The sequence below is a fragment of the Lissotriton vulgaris genome, unplaced genomic scaffold (genome assembly GCF_964263255.1).
Source record: "Lissotriton vulgaris unplaced genomic scaffold, aLisVul1.2 SCAFFOLD_260, whole genome shotgun sequence".
In the NCBI taxonomy this organism is placed as follows: domain Eukaryota; kingdom Metazoa; phylum Chordata; class Amphibia; order Caudata; family Salamandridae; genus Lissotriton; species Lissotriton vulgaris.
Window position 1 is genome coordinate 1,017,640 of NW_028246903.1, and position 19,925 is coordinate 1,037,564.

General features: G+C 45.9%; 1 protein-coding gene across 2 annotated transcripts in view; it reads right to left on the reverse strand.

Moving 5' to 3' along the window:
• The window catches only part of LOC147665697 (alpha-tocopherol transfer protein-like), a 62,182-nt gene that overhangs the window by 15,167 nt on the left and 27,090 nt on the right, over positions 1–19,925 (reverse strand). For both annotated transcript variants that reach the window (XM_086949586.1, XM_086949587.1), the window contains exons 3-4: positions 9,842–10,035; positions 7,811–7,921 (exon numbers count right to left, since the gene is read on the reverse strand). In XM_086949586.1, the coding sequence (XP_086805712.1) occupies positions 7,811–7,921; positions 9,842–10,035 (305 nt within the window). The remainder of the gene's footprint in view (positions 1–7,810; positions 7,922–9,841; positions 10,036–19,925) is intronic.

A 19,925-nucleotide genomic window follows, 5' to 3' on the forward strand; every position in this document is an offset into this window, starting at 1 on the left:
TGTCTCCTAAGCTGCTACTCCTTTGAGACACGGTGGCACGTGTTTTACCAGCGGTTCCTGGCGACCTTTGTGCATCTCTCAATCAAGCTATTATGCAAAGTAGCAATGCAGACAAATTCATAATACGATCTGGCTTGGACATGACCGACTGCTTAGGTTGAGCAATTGGTACCAGGGTGAAACTTTGGCACTACATCTGGATTAGATCTATGGGCTTCTAAGGGGATATGCAAACATCCTTGATGGACATGCCAATTGACAGCTCCATCCTTTTTGGCAGCAAAGCCAATTCAGCCTTAGAGCGGATTAAGGAAAGCAGGACCACGGCACGTACCTTGGGTCTTCTGCTACCACCAGATGATTCCACCAACAGTTGCACCCTCCTCATGGCTATGGACAGGTTTTTAGTTTTGCCAACCCCACATCCTCCACCAGCCCAGCTGGTCTTTCATCCCTTTCGTGGCCGAGATCATAAATCTGAAAGACAACGCCCATGATAGCAGGGAGAAAATGTAGCTCAGTTCAGCCTTCCTCTATCGGCAGCCGCAAAACTGGGCCACAGCCACCCTGTGGAGGTAGGATGTGATATTTTCTCCAAGGATGGCTAGATCATCCCTTCAGACAAGTGGGTCCTTGTACATTGGGGTTACAACCTCTAATTTCTTTTTAACCCGCTGCACCTTCCACCACCATCAGTGCAACTGACTGAGTCAAACCGATCATGCTTGCAGCATGAAATGCAGGCTCTTTTGACCAAAGGGGACCGTAGACAGAGTCCAGCCTTTAAAGAAGGAACTGGGTGTCACTCCTGCTACTTCTTTCTGCTGTACAAGCATGAAGGACTTTCCCTTACTTTAGATCTTCACACTATCAACACCTTTCTTAAAGAGGATAAATTCAAGATGCTCTCGCTAGGTCCTGTCTGCCGCACAACCAGGTGACAGGATGGTGGTGTTGGACCTGCAGGACGTCAGGTCCAGAAGCAATACTAGGAGCATTATTGGTTTTCAGTGCATCCTTTTGGCCTAACCAGTGCCCCCTGGGTGTTACCGAAAGTGATGGCAGTGGTTGCAACACACCATTGGAGGTTAAGGATATCAGTCTTCCTCTACCTAGATGACTAGCAGCCGAAGGCAAGGCTCGGCCCCAACAATTATCAACCACCTTCAGATGACAGTGAACTTCCGAACATCACTGGGATTTACCATCAACATGGCGAAGTCACACATGACTGGTTTGCAGATGCTCCAATTTATACACACTATTTTGTATAAGGTGCTGTTTCATGCCTTTCAGCTGGACTGGAGAATCCAGAATATTTGAGCTATGATACCAATATTTCAGCCTTCTGTGGTGGAGCTCAGTATGGATGAGTGAGGCTGCTAGGATTGTTGGCTTCCTGCTGACCAAACATACCAGGTGTGGACTCTGCAGTGGGACTTCAAGTCCCAGTGAAACATCACCAAGGAATATGGCCGATTGTATCCAATTTTTCAAAGGAGACAGCAAAGGGTTCTGCAGTAGCGGCCCTGGAAAGTGATTTGGTCAGTGGCAGACCCATCTCCCTTCCGGATGCATCCATTCAGGGTTCCCTGTTAAGCTGGACCAGAGCTTCCAGTATGCTGAAAGTGTTCACACCTTTTCATGCAGGGCAGGCTAACAACCTACTGGCATTCTTTGCCCAACCTCATGCCTCTACAAAGGAAGAGAGATTTCATCCTTTGGACCTCAAGAGGGCACTAAGCTTTTACATTGATTGCACTAAAGAACTTTGTGTGGATGATCAGTTTTTTGGGTTTCTTCAGGGCAAAAAAGAGCAAGGTAGTGCAAAAGCCAGTTATCTCCCAATGGAATGTTATCTGTGTTAGAACTGGCTATTTCTGGTAGGCTAAGGCTGACGCCAAAGCCAGGCAGAAACCACCATTCTAGTCAGGGCAAGGGAGTCACACGCCAAGATAACCCCTGCTCACCCCCTGGTAGCTTGGCACGAGCAGTAAGGCTAAACTCGGAGGCAATGTGTAAAGCATTTGCGCCAGCACACAACAGCAACAACATACTAGGCACACCACAAAAGGAACTCCACACAAGGTTATTATAAAATAACTTTTGTATTGTAAAAACACATCAGATAGTATCACACAAAATACATGGTGCCAACTGGCACGGGCAATATTCACAAGGGATTATTTACAGGAGACAGGGCCACATGGGCCACTGTCAGAATCAGAAATAGCACTTCTAGAATAAAGAATAATAAAGAATCAAAATAATAGTAGCACAAATTAGCAACTATGGCACACAACCAGTAACCACTGGTAACAGGAACCAGGACCTCACTAGGACCACCTGTACAAAAATAACAACCACCTAAGAATAAAATACATTTAGGGGTATAAACAAGAACACATTACCCATGATGCATGAAACACATTCAGAGGAGTAGTAAAACACATGATGCCTAAAAACATTCAGAGGTTTAAGACAAGGGAAACACATGATGCATAAACCTACACATTCAGCGGTGTTCAGAACAAAGCACATGATGCAATAAAATACATTCAGAGGTGCAGCGCAAGAAGACACATGAGCCACCACCTGTGGCAGTCCCTAGGCCAACTGGCCTTGTTGGGGCTACGACGCCCTGTGTCCAAATGTCAGGGCGCGCTGCCAGGCAGCGCCAGTCAAAAGTAAAAAAACTAAACGTGGCAGCTGCCCACGAAGTGCTGGGCAGCTGTAAGCAATCACAAAAAGGCCTAAACGGTGCAGCTGCCCACTAATTGCTGGGCAGCTGGGAGTCCAAACTGCGACAGGGTCCTCACTGACCCTTAGAACAAAAGCTGCGCCAAACTGGAGCCACACAGGCTCTGACACTAATCTGCAGGCTGGAGCCACACAGGCTCTGACACAAACTTTGCCCCCTAAGAGCCCTCTAGGCTCTTAACTAAACATGTGCATTGGAGCCACAGAGGCTCTAAAAATACTCAGCCCCATGTCGTTGGAGTCCCTCTCGGGGGACTCGAAGTAAACAAATGTACCCTGAGCCTCTCGGGCTCTAATGAACCAAATGCCCTCTCATCGCAGCTGACCCCTACTAGAGTGGGGCAGCTGAGAATAATGCCCCACTGGGGCGGCATGGGTCTCCAGGGCCTTAGGACCCCCATGGGGGGACCTCGCTGCACATATGGAACCGTTGGAGCACTCTAGGCTCTAAGGACGTCCTTACCAACATCATCCCTCTTTGGTGCAGCCTGCTGCCAGACGGGCCGCACAGGCAGGACCCGGCGCCTCGACCAGGCGCCAGCTATTGTGCACACGGAGCCCCCCCCCCTCAGCCGCTTCTACTCACCGGCTGCTCTTTACTGGCGGGGGCTCCTCTCCGCTCTCCCCCTGGTCTCGCACCGGTGCAGCTTCCCTCCTGATGCGTGGGGAACTTCCAGGGGTGTGGAATATATTAAAATATCTACTTGTCCATGGAGCAGGTTGCTTCATAAATCTACTTGTCCTGTAACAAAAACCACTTGTCCCTTTGGTTCCATGTAGTACTGCCACGAATTATGGCAGAAATCTCATTATACAAGAGCTCTTATATAGCCTCTCTAATTATGCTAGGGCATATTGCATAGTAGTGTTTGAATACCAGTAATCATTTTATGTTGCCACGTTTCCGCAGATCTACATACTGGGACTGATGATGGTGGTAAGCAGTAGTTCCAGGGTTGGAATGCCCTTTTGAGTCTGTGCAAACCTACTAACTTGCATGTTTTAAGGGTTTTCAACAAATCTTCTCTAATCTTTCTCATACTGAGAAATGTTGGAAATTTACTCCTGAGAGTGGCAGACGTAAACCTTCTTTCAGAGTTGGGAAAAAAGTAGTTGGAGGGAAAATGAACTTTCAAACATCCAGGTTTTCACATGAGCAAATCTACACATGCTTATTTGCTCATGCTAAAATGTAGTTCACAAACATTTTGTAGAAGTACAATTTCTTGCCCTACTAATGTACATTCTTGTGAATTCACCAAAGCCATATACCAAAGGTGCACTTTTGAGACTCTCTTTTTTAATTGGGCCCCTAATGTGGTGTGGCGTTAACTATGAACTTTTGTGTTTATTAAATTTCTCTCTCTCAGTATCGGCTGGCTTCACTGTGAATGACAGCATTCTGCTCTTTCGCAAGGAGCATATCAGTACACAAAGTAGTTTTGTTCAGTGCTAGTAACTAATGTGGCAGTGTGCACTTTTTTGAGACCAAAAACAATTTTTGCGTTTGCCAATGTTTGTTATAATGGTGAGGGCCCGGCAGCTCTCACATCAATAATGTTTTACAAAAGCCATACCAAAACAAGTCACGTATTGCCAAAACTAAAAAGCTGAGCACCAATGTCGGACCTACTGGCTTTGCCAAGGCTTGTTTATTTTTGTTTCTCATAATCTTTTTGAAACTGGTTACACAAATTTTCCAATATTAATATTTTTGAGAAATACTAGCATGCATCAACACATTTTACTAAATGATGCTGCAATGAAATGGTACCTGAAATTTTACAGTAATTTAGCAGAAGATTTTTTTCCCTACTTTCATTTTTTAGGAACATTTTATATTGAAAGCAAAGAAACATTAATCTTGCTTTCAAGCTTCTGCAAATATTTGCATCTAATCAGAGAGCATTCTGTGAGCATCATGCATAGCCTCATGTTGCTAAACTTTGAAACTGTGTGTACACATTTTCATACTGGAACCACTGTCCGTAGTGCAGTCAGAACGTACATTTACTTAGAGCGCTCACCTTAATAATAAAGGCTTTCAATTAATGAACCATTAATACAAGTTTGAACAGCATTAACACATGCACACAAATAATAACTTAACTACAGGCAGTACCCTTCCCTGATCCTTAATGTGGTACTGCAAACTGACAGCCAAAGGGTTTGTGCTGCAGGGGGTTGGGCCTACTTGCCCAAAGACAAAATACACATTAAAACTTGTTGCCCTTGACCCCAAACAATATGTCCTGGGCGTCGGGCTATGGGGCCGGGTTTCTTCACAGGCAGGGGGCGAGGCTTCTCTCACAGCTCGGGGCTCCTCTTCGGGAACGGATCCCCGCCGGTACCTCCAGCCGCCTCTTCTCTCGTCTCGGGCTCCCTCTAGCTCACGGGAGCACCGCACCGACTGCACGCCATCTCCTTCTCTTTCCCCGGACTGCGGGGGCGGGACTTCTGGCCGGGCCGCGCCGCAATTGGCCGGCCTGCCAACCACTTCCGGGTCCTCGCGGGCAGCACGGCGGCCAGTTTCAGGCACTTGCAGGCTGGGACTAAATTAACCGAGGAGTGGGCTCCCTCGAGTAAAAATAGAACAATAGCAAATAAGCGAGGTGGGCACTCGCTAGCACGAATGAACCTCTCCTAAGCGCCAAAGGCAGATGAAGCGCTCCCATAAAGCAAAAAGCGCTCCCAAGCACTAAGAAAGACAAATCAACCGCTCCCAAGCGCTATAGCAAAGAAAAAGCACTTCCAGGTGCTTAGGGGAGCAGAAAGTCCAGCAACAAAGTCCTTTCTGGGCAGGGCACAGCAAAGTCCCCCAGAAGTCCTCCAGGCATCCAGGGGCTGGGCAGGGCCCAGGGAGGCAAGCCTTCCTCCTGGGCCCAAGCAGCAGCACGCCCCTGGTTGATTCAAGCTGGAAACAAGAACAAATTGGAAGGGGACACAGCCCCTTCTTATACAGAGAAAAGTCTTTGAAGTCTTTGTGCAGGCAGTGTGAGAACCAGCTAGAACTGGTTTTAGGGAACTCTCTTCAGTGTCAGGGACAGAGGTGACAGTCGCCCAGCGGGAGGTGGAGCCAGCATTGTGGTCAGGCAGGCACAGCCCTAGTTACTCTCAGGTGCCATCTCCTCCCACTTCCCTGGCAGCAGATGCAGCCTTTCATCCACGGGCTGACTCAGACAACCTCCTGGGGCCCCCCAGACCCTGCCACCCTCCAACCAGACAGCTAATCCACAAGCAGGCCCAGGCACTCTTGGGCCAGGCTCACCAGCCAATCACATGCCAGACACAAATTACACAAATATGCCAACTTCTAAAAGTGGCACTTCTAGACTAGACACAGTCATGCTGCATATACCATTGCGCAGCATTCAGTCTCACGAGTTCTCTCATACCAAACTCGCCCCTGCACGGCCCACACATCAGGAACTACCATGGGCATACATATTCCCCATTCCTTCCTATGGGAGGGCAGGTCACTCACCACACATACACAGAGAGCTCAAGCACTTTACACTGTACCACAGTGAAAAAGTGCGCAGAGGCCTAAAATCACCACCACCAGGTTCCAGAAACAGGCTAGAAAAAAGCAAAAAGTCTTGGGGTGAACCTGCCCAAAGGGCCGGGTCCACGATCTGCACTTGTGATAAGCAACCTCAACAAGAGCCAAAGCACCTCCCACCTTGCTGGCATGTAGAGCGCCTGTCCTAGTTATTTGTAAGGTGGCTATGTGGGCTAGAGTACATACATTACAAAGCCTTACTGCCTTGACAGTCATGTCTGTCGAGAGTGGCATTTATGTCGGCTCGGTCCAGTAGGACTTTTTGGTCTGACCCAGCTCAAAGACCTCACCACCTGGAGAGGTACTTCTATTGTATTGTATCTATTCACAAGGCACGGATTATGAGGTTAAAAGTATCCATCAGAAGAACAAGTTACTTACCTCCAGTAACTCTCTTTCTGGTAATACTCTATCTAACCACAGATTCCTCGCCACCTCCTCGTTCTGTGGAATGGTCTCCTTTTCCATCTAAAAAGGTCCCAATTTAGAGATCTCCACTTTGCTCATGCCAATCTGCTGATGAGCTCCGCATCTGAGCATGTGGACAGTCTATGAAATCAACTGATGCCAGCACATGGGTGGCCCTTACATGCAGTTCTACTAGTCAATTTTGGAGCAAAACGTCAGCGTGGAGCCCCACAATGCCACCTACTGGCACGCAGGAGTACTGTTCTAAAGTTTCTGGATGCAGTCTGAGCTTTGGCCGAACATTCAAAAGATAAGGAATCTACAGTTAGATAGCGTATCCACCAGAAAGATTGACACCTAAGGTAAGTAACTTTATGTTCATTCACCACACCTACCTAACCCACAAGAAACTAAGCACTAACTGATCAAAAGTGAAAAACTGATACTCCAGCTCCTCACCGTTTAGTTGATTCTGCCATGTGGCTTGAGAATTACCAAAAATCCAAGAACTTTGGAAAAAAGTCATATAGATTCGGTCAAAATTGATCCAGACCAATGGATGCAATCTTTGATGAGTCTGCAGGGGGTGGTTCCAGTAACACTTTAAAGAGAAGATCCAGTGCAACTCATGCTGTCCATAAGAAAAACCTGCCCTACACTAGCTAAATACCAGGTCCCCTACAAACTGCCTCAAGCTGATTGACATTGTGACCAACTCACATGCATGCCTCACAAACCTAAAACCATCCAAAATTATACAACCAAGCCGACCAATGTCAAGTCCATTGAAGCGCTCAGACACAATTGAAGCCGAGATCTAAATGTACCATAGACAATAGTACACTAAAAAGAGAGATACCCTCACTTTTAATCACAATATGAACATGAGCCATGCTATCTACTGGAAATAGGACTTGAAGCATGGGGTGATACCAATCTGAAATATACACAATAGCTGGACAAACACTACAAGCAATATAGATAGTTTAACAGTTTTAGAGCTGAATGGAGTACTGTAATGTCATCGCTTTTAAGCAGTAATAAATGGTTTAAAGAACTATATTTACATAAATGACTTACCCGATTTGCAATCTTCTCTTTTAGAAATGGCTTGAGGATTGCAAAAATTCCTTTAAAAATTATAGGTTCATTTACGATGTTGACAGCTTTGATTCTAATGGGAAATCCATCCTGTTGCAAAAGAACAAACAACCATTCTCAACATCAGCAATTTTCTGAGGCTATTTGGTCATCATGTTTGTGAATATTTGGTTTGGGAGCTAGGCCCACCCCTTTCATTTCCACTCCCTGAAAATTAAACCACTTTATTTCTCATTTTGTACAGAGCGAGATAATACAGAACGAAGCCAGTGTGGGCTTTAAGATTTTTAATTTCTCAAAGCCATGTAGTGCAGATTAGTTTGTAAGTAATTTAAATACATCTTCTGTGCACCTTTCTGAAATGCACACACTGTTTTTGCACCGTTTCCAACACCAGAGACTACTGCCTGTAACAGATTGTGGATAGAATGGTAAAATAAATATTATTTTGGTACCTGGATGAAAGTGTCGGCCTAATTTGACTTCATCACCCCGCATGATGTCCCTGAACATTGGTACAGCTATTGAAACTGATGTTTTGGACATGTATGTAAATGAATGTAAATATATCAGTTAGGTGGGTGTTTCAAAAGGGGTCACAGCAGGCGACGCAAATTCAATGAAGCAACATCAGGCACACAAAAGCAGCAAATATTTGTTAAGATAATAAAGAGCTGCGTGAATGGTAGATGTAAAACTATTTGTATATCACATGGGAGATTATTCATAGAACCCAGAGTCGGCATCCTCAAGAATAGAAGCCAGGACCACAAGAGATTGCCCTGAGACTAGCCACGCACAAAGAAGCACCCCAACACTAGCATGTGTTTAGCATCAGGGCAGCATCCCTACATTCATAAGAGAGCAAACTACCCCAATGTCCACAAATAGGTTGCTAGTTAGAAGGCAGAACTATTGAGTTGCTTAATTCCCCAGAAATGCTGAATTAGATTTCGGCACTGGCTTAGAGGAAGCTGCAAGGGATGGTCTAAGTCTTTGTTTCGACTTAAGGCATGATATGAGTGACTAGACTAGTAACCCATAATGCATTGAGACAAAGACTGAGTCTATGTTTTTAAACTACTCTGTGGTATTTGTGTCCTATGAAATTGTATGTGCTATCTACCTCTCGCAGCGCCTGGAGAAGCCAGAGGATCACAAGAAAAAGAGCTGCACAAAGATGATGTCAGGCGGTCAACTTTCTTGAACAGCAGCATATATCTATTCTATATTCTATAGACTGTATGGAGGTATCCTCACCTTCCAAAAAGTGGTGGCGAGCATGCAGAGGCAGAAAACTATTTCAAGCTGTTTATCACATGGCTTTATTTAACTATAAATAACTTGCACCATATAGTTTTTAAATGTTTTCTGAAATTGCCAATGAATGAATTACTTATAGAATATAAATGTGATGTTTTATCAAGGGGTTTGATTTACTTTAAAAAGTAAAAGTAAAAAGTAAAAAGTAAAATGTAAAAGTAACACCTGACCCCGATTTTCCCTGCATAATTGTTCTTTTTAATGTCTTTTTTAAAACATTTTTTATATGTATACCACATCCCTGAACCGTATTGTTGAAATATGAATGAAATGCCGTCTCCATCTTTATATTTCTTTATATGTCTTCATATGCCTTATATGCCTTATATGTGCTTATATGTGTTTATGTGTGTTTGTAGTATACTTTTATGATTTTAACTAATCGAATAAAGTATTTTTGACTCTGACTCTAACTACGTCATCAAAAGACAGATACAGTGCTCATCACAGAGAGCTTCTTCGACTTAGAAAGTCGTTTTATCTCTAACCAACAGGACCACACTGGATTTGCAGATAGCCTCTTTTCTTGCTAGAGTATAACTGGATATATGGAAATTATTGTTTAAAGAAAAGAAGCATATGTGCTGTCTTTCAATCTGTATTTCATCACTCGTTCTCTCGAATAGAAACAATGGACTCTAATACACAGGAAGCTGTAGAAACATTTTCCTTGCCTTTATGCCTTACCTGAAGAATTCCAATAGTTTTTTTGGCGAGGAAAGGGCCAAAATGAGATGCATGGGATAAACCAACTCCGCTGTAATCAGCGAGGATCACAATTCCATTCACTTGTGTCTCCTCAGATTGAATGAGTTTCTCCAGAGTCAGGTATATGGCACGGATATTCTCTGTTAATGGATAGGTACTTGGTACCCATTTACCTGGATTTTAAAATACAAAGGCTTAAGGTTAAATAAACCGCTTCCACAAAATCATTAAAAAAGGTTTTCTACAAAATCAAAAACATTTTACAGTGCGATCCTGCTCTCCCACTGCATGATGTAATCTCTTCTAATAATCTGTAAATTAATAGACTGGAAAAAGAAGCCACTCCCTAAACCGAATTTGCTCATAGAACAGCCAGAGTTGAGAATCTAAGTTATATACACATTACCAAACATTCATACAAATGTATGTAACCTGCTTGCACCCCTGATTTCATTCGTGTGATAATCATTTGTTGAACCATTTCCCCCAATATGCTGATGCATTCATTTCATTATTTATGCCAAAGATTAAATCAGAGACAGTATGGTTTTACAACTATTACTGAAAATCACCTTGCAGGCCAGTCACAAATATTCTGATGACAGTTAATACGGAGAGCCACTAGAACAGTATCCTCCAAGGCGGGATACAGAAGTGAAAAAAGTGGTATTAAACAGGACACCGGAATCACAAAGTGCCATTTGAATGTATTGTTGATTCTGCCACTTTGGCACGGAAGAGAAAGGTCACCTTTTCTACCCAGAACCCACTGTTTCTGCCCTACTAAAGATGACAGAATTCTATTTTAGGGGTACAGATCAGGCTGCTTACCCTAGAGGTGTGGCCAGCCTTCTGGGAGATGTACACCTCCTGCATACCTAAATTTCGCACCATACCCAAGTGCAAGCACATCTGTGGCAACAGGAGGGCCCTCTCCTACTCAGAGGACAGTCCAAATGCATATACGAGGCAGTACAGCCTTTTAAGCTCACAGCTCTGATGTGCCTTTTCACTAGCCTGTCTGAGGGGGAGGAGGTGTGACCTCCTTTCTGCTCAGCCCTTTGTTCCTGACTCCTGGGAGTGATCACACTGCCTGACAGGAGGTCAGAATCCTGTCTTGGCGGCAGCAGGTGTGGGAAAGTACAGGCCGGTCAGCCACAGAACAGTGAAACTGGGGCAAACAGGTTGGCAATTTTTAAAGGGCCAGAGGATAATATTTGGTTGGGTGTTTTAAATGGATCAAAATACTCACACATCATATTAATGACAGAACAAAAACTATTAGTTTCCTGGGCCTACAAATAATGTACAATGAAAACAGTGTGTACACTTTTGTGAACCAAAAGCCAAGGGGGGGGGAGGGGGCGTGGCCAGCAGCCGGACTAGACGGCTGTATAATGTGAAGGCTCCGTGGGTAAAACGTCCCTTTCATCAATCAGGCTACAAATCCGATACAGCACACTGCCTCAGAGGTCTGCCCTGAAGCACGGGAGCGGGCGGAACCGATCGGTGTAAATCAGACACTGAATCACGGCGAAAAACCAGAGAGACCTGAGGCGGCCAGCACCACGATTCCAGCACCGACCCACAGTGCTGCGAGTGACTGGGCGGAAGTGCGAGTAGGGCGGACACAAATGGCAGGAAGTCCGCCCTGACATTCATGTAGCCGGAAGATTCAGAACGCCCGGCGTACCGAGCAGGAGTTGGGGTGCAGGACATATTGGAAGAGGACCATCGGAACACCAGCTAGATCTCAGCGGAGAACCAGGGGCGTTTACGGAGGACGTGGGCACCGGAGACGCAGACGCAGGTAACACGGAACCGCGTTTAGCGCACTCCATTCCACGAACCAGCAGCGGCGTTCACCGGAGTGCCGGTAGACCCAATAATCTCTCCTGCTATTTCCTGGGATCTGGGGCCTCCAGGGAGTGAATAAAAAATACCCGGCAGCAGCACCACAATAAAAGACAGAAGCGAGGTGGTAGTGTGGTGGTAGAGACACCGGCAGTGTGGGCACTGGGTGCACACAAAGTGGGGAGCGTAACAAGGCGTTGAGAGGCAAGCTTCGTGGAGAGGACTTTGGCAGGAGAGCACGGTCCAGAATTAATACCCCCTGAGGACCGTTTGTCTGACTGCAGCCCCACGTCCCGCGCTGGAACACGCGGGCGGTGCCCTGAGGCTATGAGAGACTGGCCCTCCGCCAGTAATAAGAACATTAACAGCAGTGACAGAGAATTTGTGCTGCCAGGGGCGGAAGACAACCACTCCCTCAGTGCAGTACGGGAAAACCAGCACACAGACCACACGCAAAGCCACCTCGCCCGTGGTCCTGGTAGAGTGACACACCCAACAGAGTCGGGAGCTGCCTCGTCTCATTAGTGACTTGACACTACTATATAGCCGCACAAGAGAGGTCGCCATGACTGTAAGAGGGACAAAATCGCAGTCGGCTCAGGCGAGGCTGAATAAATACGCATTTGAGAGGGGCCAACCGCAAACAGTGGAAAGTAGAACACCTACGGGGAAGCAACCAGATGGGGAAGGTGTAAAGAAAACTACGCTTGATGACGCGATGAAGGCATTATTACAAGTGCAGGCTACGGTGGGCACAATCTCTACAGATATCACCCTGTTGCGGGCGGACTTTCATAAAATGACAGAACGAGTTAAGGAAGTGGAGATAGTGACGAAATCGCTAGTGGTCGATGTAGCCAACTTGCAGACGGCGATGGCACGCATTGAAACGGAGAATAGACTACTTAAAGAGAAGCTGGTTGACCAAGAAGGGCGCTCTAGAAGGAATAACGTCAGGATCTTAGGTATTCCGGAATCTGAAGGTTTGCCAGCAAAGGATCTATATGTGGAAGAACTCATCAAGACCAGATTGCAGCCTAAAGGACTGTCCCACTTTTTCTCGGTTGAAAGGGCACACAGAGTCCACGGCGGTAAGACAAAACCGGGAGCACCGCCCAGACCAGTCCTGGCTAGACTGTTCAATTTTAGAGACAGGGATGCAATCCTTCAAGTGGCTAGGATCTCTCCACCGATTAAAGTGCACAACTCCACGATTGCCTTTTTCCCGGATTACACTGCCGGAGTGGCCCGCAAACGGAAGTGCTTCACAGAAGTCAAGAAGGCACTACGAGCGAGGGAACTGCCGTATTCCATGCTGTTCCCAGCTAGGTGAAGGGTTGTAGCAGATAACAAAACATGGTTCTTCGACACCTCCGAAACTGCACACAACTGGTTGGAGGGCTGGAGACCGGCGGGAGCACCTCGACACCAGAACAAAAACCATCAGTTACAGCAACAAGAGAACCGCAACGGGTCCCAAACATCACGGCATGGAACTCCAGATCGCTCACCGGGATCGAGAACGAGTGCAACTGAACACTAAAAGGGCTGATGCACACACGAATACTACAGGAATGCCGGCTATCACAGGAACTGAAGGTCGAGTTTCCGTTGGGCTCTGGCTTGGGGCGGGCTGAAGATGACAGAAAAGGGGGCCGCAGCCTTCACGGGACCTTTTACCCCAGCAAGCAAGTACCATGGGATTTACGGGGGAAGAGCAGTCTGCTGAGTTGGGGGGGCGGGCAGTTCAAGGTCCGTTGTGCAGGGAGGCAGGGAGGTGGGTGGGAAGGGACGTATTGGTTTCTGTTTTGTTAAGTTTATGCATTGTGGCAAGACATGGCAACAAAGACGCACTGGTTACACCGTTGAGAGGTGGCAAAGTTGCACTACAACTCGGGAGACAACCCTGTACTCTAACCCATATTCTACATGACGCAAAACACACAACCTAACACTCACGCGGAAGACTTACGGGAGACACAAGCAGTACCCCTGCAGTTATTGACATGGAATGTGCAGGGACTAGGCGATAAAGATTGAGAGGGGTCTGGTGATGCAAGCGATAAAGCAATACAAGCCGGCACTGTTACTACTACAAGAAACACATCTCACCGACAAGGCAAGTCAGGCACTAGATAGGCGGGGATATCAAATGGTAGTACATTCAGAATTCACGTCAGGCTCTAGGGGAAAAGGTATCCTAGTAAAAAAGACATTCCCCTTCATAGTCCTAACTACCAAAGCAGACGATCAGGGCCGCTTTGCGGCAGTTCAGGGACAATGGGAAGGCAGAACATTAAATATTGTATCGGTCTATGTGCCACCAGCTCTACACTCGGTGGTACTGCCTGCATTGGGGAAGTTCATCTTGGATCTACCAGCAGGGGACCTTATTATAGGAGGTGATTTTAATGCAGCGGCAAATGAATCCATAGACAGACTCCCCGCCCGGACGCAGGTGCCAGGCCCTTCTCGATTAAGTAGTTTTTCGAGGCATTGGGAATGATAGACGTATGGAGCATATGCACCCCACCCTGCAGCAATACTCATATTACTCTGCCACACATAATAGCCTGTCACGCATCAACTATTTCCTGACACCGAGTAATGGGACTAGACAATGTATGTATTCAACCCAGGGGTATATCTGACCACTCCCCGGTAATCTTAGCAATATCCTGCCAGGAGAAGACCCGAAAAAGGATATACCCGATATGTCCGGGATATCTTAAGATCCCTAAAATACGAAAAGACCTGCGAAAAGCAACGCAGTACTACTTCGCTGAAAACACGGCATCGGTATCGTCTCCCTCAGTCCTGTGGGAAGCTTACAAGACAGTATTACGGGGACAAGCCATAACATCAATTGTGGGGCACAAACGTTCACAGCAGCAGGAGCTAGCGGATTTAGAATTAGCTTTACACACAGCGTATACAGTGCACATGGCACATCCTACAAAGGACTCCCTACATGCACTGCAGTTATGTCAACAAAGACACGGAGACCATATGAAGCGACAGACCATAGAAGAAAAAACAGCGACCGCACATAAAATATATGACATATGAGACAAAGCTGGGAAGATGTTAGCCTGGTTAGACAAGAAAGGGGGTGTAACTAAAGGTATTCTACAATTACGTGCCTCTGACGGCACACTTCAATCGCGTCCAGAAGATATAGTCAGCACACTGGCTGAATACTTTCAGGAAGTGTACACTCCGAATAGAGCGGTGACGAAGGAGGAAGCAACGGAGTCCCTCAGCCGCATACCAACCCAAACTCTTACGCCGGAAGAGCGGGAGAACTAGAAGCCCTCCTAACGACCGAGGAGATACAATTAGCCATTAATGCAGTGCAATCCGGAAATGCGCTGGGTCCAAATGGGATCCCAATCGAATGGTATAAGTCAATGTCTGAGACATTGAGAGCACCACTGCTAGCAATGTATGTGGAGAGTCTGGAACTTAATGAACTCCCGCTAGACCAACGAACCGCGACAATCGTAGCGATCCCGAATCCCGGAAAACCCCCAACAGAATGCGCCTCCTATCACCCGATATCGCTCTTAAACGCTGAAGTGAAAATCCTGGCAAAATTGCTAGCAAATAGACTAATGCCCCACCTGCCGCAACTGATCCAGCCGGATCAGTCGGGCTTTATGCCAAAAAGAAATATTGCATTGAACCTACGCCGAATCCATGGGGCGTTGGCACGAGCACCGCAACTGACAGCAGCAGCGGTGATACTATCATTAGACGCAAGAATGGCGTTTGACATGGTCGAATGGCAGTATCTATTCTCAGTACTCTCGCAAATGGGATTCGGCCCCAAATTTATGTCTTGGATACACCTCCTCTACACGAATCAGATTGCACACGTAACAGCAAATGGCCACATATCACACTCAATAACACGGACAAGGGGGACTCGTCAAGGGTGCCCTCTATCCCCCTTGCTGTTTGCCCTAGTACTGGAACCGCTGGCGACCTTGATTAGAACTACCCCATTGTTGAAAGGAGTCAGCTGGGGTGAAGGATGGGAAGATAGAGTCTCCCTTTATGCGGATGACATGCTGGTCTACTTAATTGAACCGGACCGTGGAATATTGGAGCTGCTGATGCTGTGCGACTCCCATGGAGCAACATCGGGCTATACAATCAATTGGACAAAATCAGTGATCTATGTACTAAACGGACCGGCACCGGTCCTGCCCACTGGGTGTCAACTAGAAATGGCAGGGGATTCCTTTAATATCTTGGCATACATGTCACTAAGACCGCGCCTGTGTTTTATGACAAAAATCTCAAGCCACCGCTGGACCGTTTGAGGCGGGATGTACAACATTGGGCGAATCTGCCTTTGACACTGCTGGGGAGAGCAGCGCTGTACAAAATGATGGCGCTGCCGTGCTTTCTATATGTACTTGAAAACACCCCATACCCAGTATCACCGAGGTATTTTCGTCAAGTAACAGCCTTGATCTCCAGCCGGTTATGGGGAGATCGCCCTGCACGCAGAGCACATGCAAAACTGAACAGAAGCTGGTATGGGGGGGAATTGCGTTGCCGAACCTGCAGATGTACTACTGGGCGACATAACTCAAGATCATCAACCACTGGATACATATACCCCAGGATGACCCAGCATATAGGGCGAATAGAACACAGCTGGGGTACACATAGTTTGTTGGCAGCGCTTTACCATAAGGGGGTAGCGGCGAAACTTGTAGGACCTGCAAAACACACAGTGGCACTATGGTATACAACACAAACAAAACTTGGGTGGAACGGAGTGCTCACAAGAATAACTCCACTATGGAACACCAAGGCGCTGGGCCACCTAAGACAGAGCAAGGGTTTTACGCAGTGGGATAATATTGGAATATCGACAGTGGGAGACATGTGGGCGGAGGGGACAGTAATCCCATTCCCCCAGCTCCAGCAACAACATGGTTAAGGCCCAAACGAAACCTATAGATACGTACAAATTAGGCATGCTTTGTTGACCGCAATCCCAACGGACTCTGAGGTGCCTAAAGCCTCCCCGCTGGAGGACCGACTGCTTACAGACTTTATGCAACACAGCGCTACCTCACTCACATACCGCAAACTGACAAACAACCTACCAGACCCCACATGCAAACTACGAGAGAAGTGGGTGGACGAACTGGGTGACGTGGATGAAACAGAGTGGAATGAAGCACTGGCATCCCCAAGGGAGGTGGGAATCTCAGCCAAGTTCCGTCTGGTGCAGTTAAAGGTACTCCACCGGATATGTTATACCAGGACCACAATACATAAATTCCACAGGGCACAACATCCATACTGTCTCCTCGGATGTGGGGATGAAGGGATCTTTTGGCACACTTTTTGGGACTGCCCAGGGGTAGCAGAATACTGGAGGCAGATAATGCGCACTATCTTGCTAACACTAGAAGTCTCCCTCCCACCTGAGCCCCGCAAATGCCTTTTAAATATATGGGAGCCAAACGACCTCTCAAAACATGGTCAAATCTGGGGTACGATAGGAATGATGGTTGCCAAAAGAGACAAGGTGCAGAAGTGGGGAGCGGACGATGCACCTACATTGGCACAATGGTGTGCGACTATGGACCTACTGATGCTAGTAGAAAGAGCGGTATATACGACAAGGGCAAGTCCACGCAAATGGAACAAGATCTGGATGCCGTGGAATATGTCTATACGGGGGACATCTGTGACCCATTGCCTGAGGGTGATATCTCTGGTTCAGATGAAGAGGGGGAGGAGGATTGAAGCAGTATACCAGATAGATGTGAGTTGTGGTGTCAGCAGCTACGAGTGACTTTAACGAATGGCCTAATGCGCTGCCTTGAGGCAACCGTACAATAAAAATATGATCAGATGCGAAGAACTACAATGTTATATACTGTGTCGAATTGCCGAAGTTGTTGGTTGTTTAATGTTTAAGTCAGCTATTTTGTATAGCATTTTTGTTGTATGCTCGATGGAACTGAATGACATTAATTTAACCCTAATACGAATTAACTGAAATATCCGACCACCTAAAGTATGCCGCCGGACCTAAGGTTGTCGGCTAAAGAGCTGTGTTGATACGAAATTATGAAGAAGCACATGATTGATATTGCAGCCGGCCCCCTTGGGTTGTAGGCCTTAAACTGTGTAATGACTAGAGTGTACAATTAAGATCTTTTCAAACCAAAAAAAAAAAAAGCCAGAGGGGGACAATATTGTCCTGCAGTGCTTCAGCCACCATCCCACAATCTGAGGGATTATTTACTTTTTGGGTAAATCCTCAGATTGAAGAGAAATTGTACTAACAAGAATGATTACTTCTGGGAAGCAGATATACTTGCTATGATCCTTAAAGAGGCTATCTGACAACCAAAAAGTCAGACCTCAAGTTAGTTTGTGTCAGCACCTTGGACACATTGAGCAACCAATTAAAGAATCAAATTGGCATCTACAAAGCCACTCAGCAGTCTTATCCAATAGAGAAACCTCCACGTGCAGTCAAGAAAGCTAAAGATGCTCACACACGTTTCGTGCATTTCCACAAGGTAGATCATATAGCAACTATATTAACCACATCTGTGCGGTACGATTTACCGCTGGGTGCTGACCCCTAACGGAAACGGGCGTGGTCATGACGGAACGGTTCCGTCATGAGCACAGCTCAACCGATGCTCATGACGGAACCGTTCCATCATGAGCATCTGGGGTTAAGTACATTATACTGAGACTAATTGAGGTTTATAAGCTTTGAGGTTACTTCAAGCATGCAGTGCACAAATATGGTGAATTTGAAAAGATTCAAAACCATCACAGAGAATGGATATAATGCCAACATACTCACTGTAAATCTGAAAACATAATACACTGTTTAAAATGTAATTCCCAACTAAATGTCGTTTGTTGGAAAAAGAACACAAGAAACTAGAAGGAGAACATTCCTATGCCAATCTAAAACTATTGCATTGCCAAAAAACACAATTAGTTGACTTGGAAAAATTCCAAAACCACTCATAAACTCAGTGGTCCAGTGGAGAAGTGCTTAAATGAATATAATGAATGGTTTTCACTTTGATTTAAATTAAGGCTTTTACTGTCCTCTTCTGCAGACTTCTGGTGACTAATGGCTTTGAGTTATATTGCTGCTGCGATAGGCACCATGTGTATAAAAGTAAATGGTTCAATGTGGACTCACAGATTCATATTAGTATGTTTCTTCATTGTGAGGGAAAACAATTACCAAAATATCACCTCATTGTAAAGCAACCTGGCAAGTTGCCCCTAGTGTGTAGCTGGAATAATGTTATTCTTAACAGTCATACATTTTTGTACATCCTATGTATCACTGACTAACAAAGAGATCGTAAGCAATCACACACTGAAAATTTGAAAAAGTTTTATATACAACAAACACAATCAATCAAGGACCAGCAGCAAAAACATGCCACTGAAATTTCTGAATGATCAGTACAGTAAATAATATTATGTTAGCATCCCCAGATGTCAGCGTATGGGTGTGGATGGTGTTTTTACCGGGTAGTACTATTTAGAAGGTCATCATCAGGACTAAAGGAGATTGGAGAACATTGATGTTTGCAGACAAATCAGTGGAACTGCAATACTTAGGCTGGGTGTAAGAACTTATTGGTAGTAAATTAATGTAAATATAGATAAAGGTTACTAAACAAACATGAGGGTAACTGGCCTGTAAAGTTGCTAGCACATACATAATTTTCAGGAAAACAATCTTAACATATCCACAGTAAAGTGTGCTCAATGGATCAAAAAAACTCTATGCCCCCCTGATAGTGCAAAGTAAATCAGAGACATTCCCCGATATACAAAAAATATATATGTTTTGGATGTCCAGAGCACCACCGATTACATTGTAAATAGTCTGTCAATTAGACAGGACCATAATTGTAAGACAGACAAAAAAAAGCGACAATTCCATTAGTTTTTATTCCAATTCTATGTCAGGACTGGAGCCGAGGATTATGCCTTCTTTCTTCACTTTTATTCCATTAGCAGCACGAAGACCAATCATGAACAGAGTCAATGTCCAATCATGGGCACCCAGCCCAATATTGTCCTTTGCTAGTGTCCATTCGTGTGGGAGGTGTGTGTGTGCGCGTTTTTTATTTTTTTTTGCTGGCTTGGCTTCTGTGGACCTCCCGCTACTTGAGTGCGCAGGAGG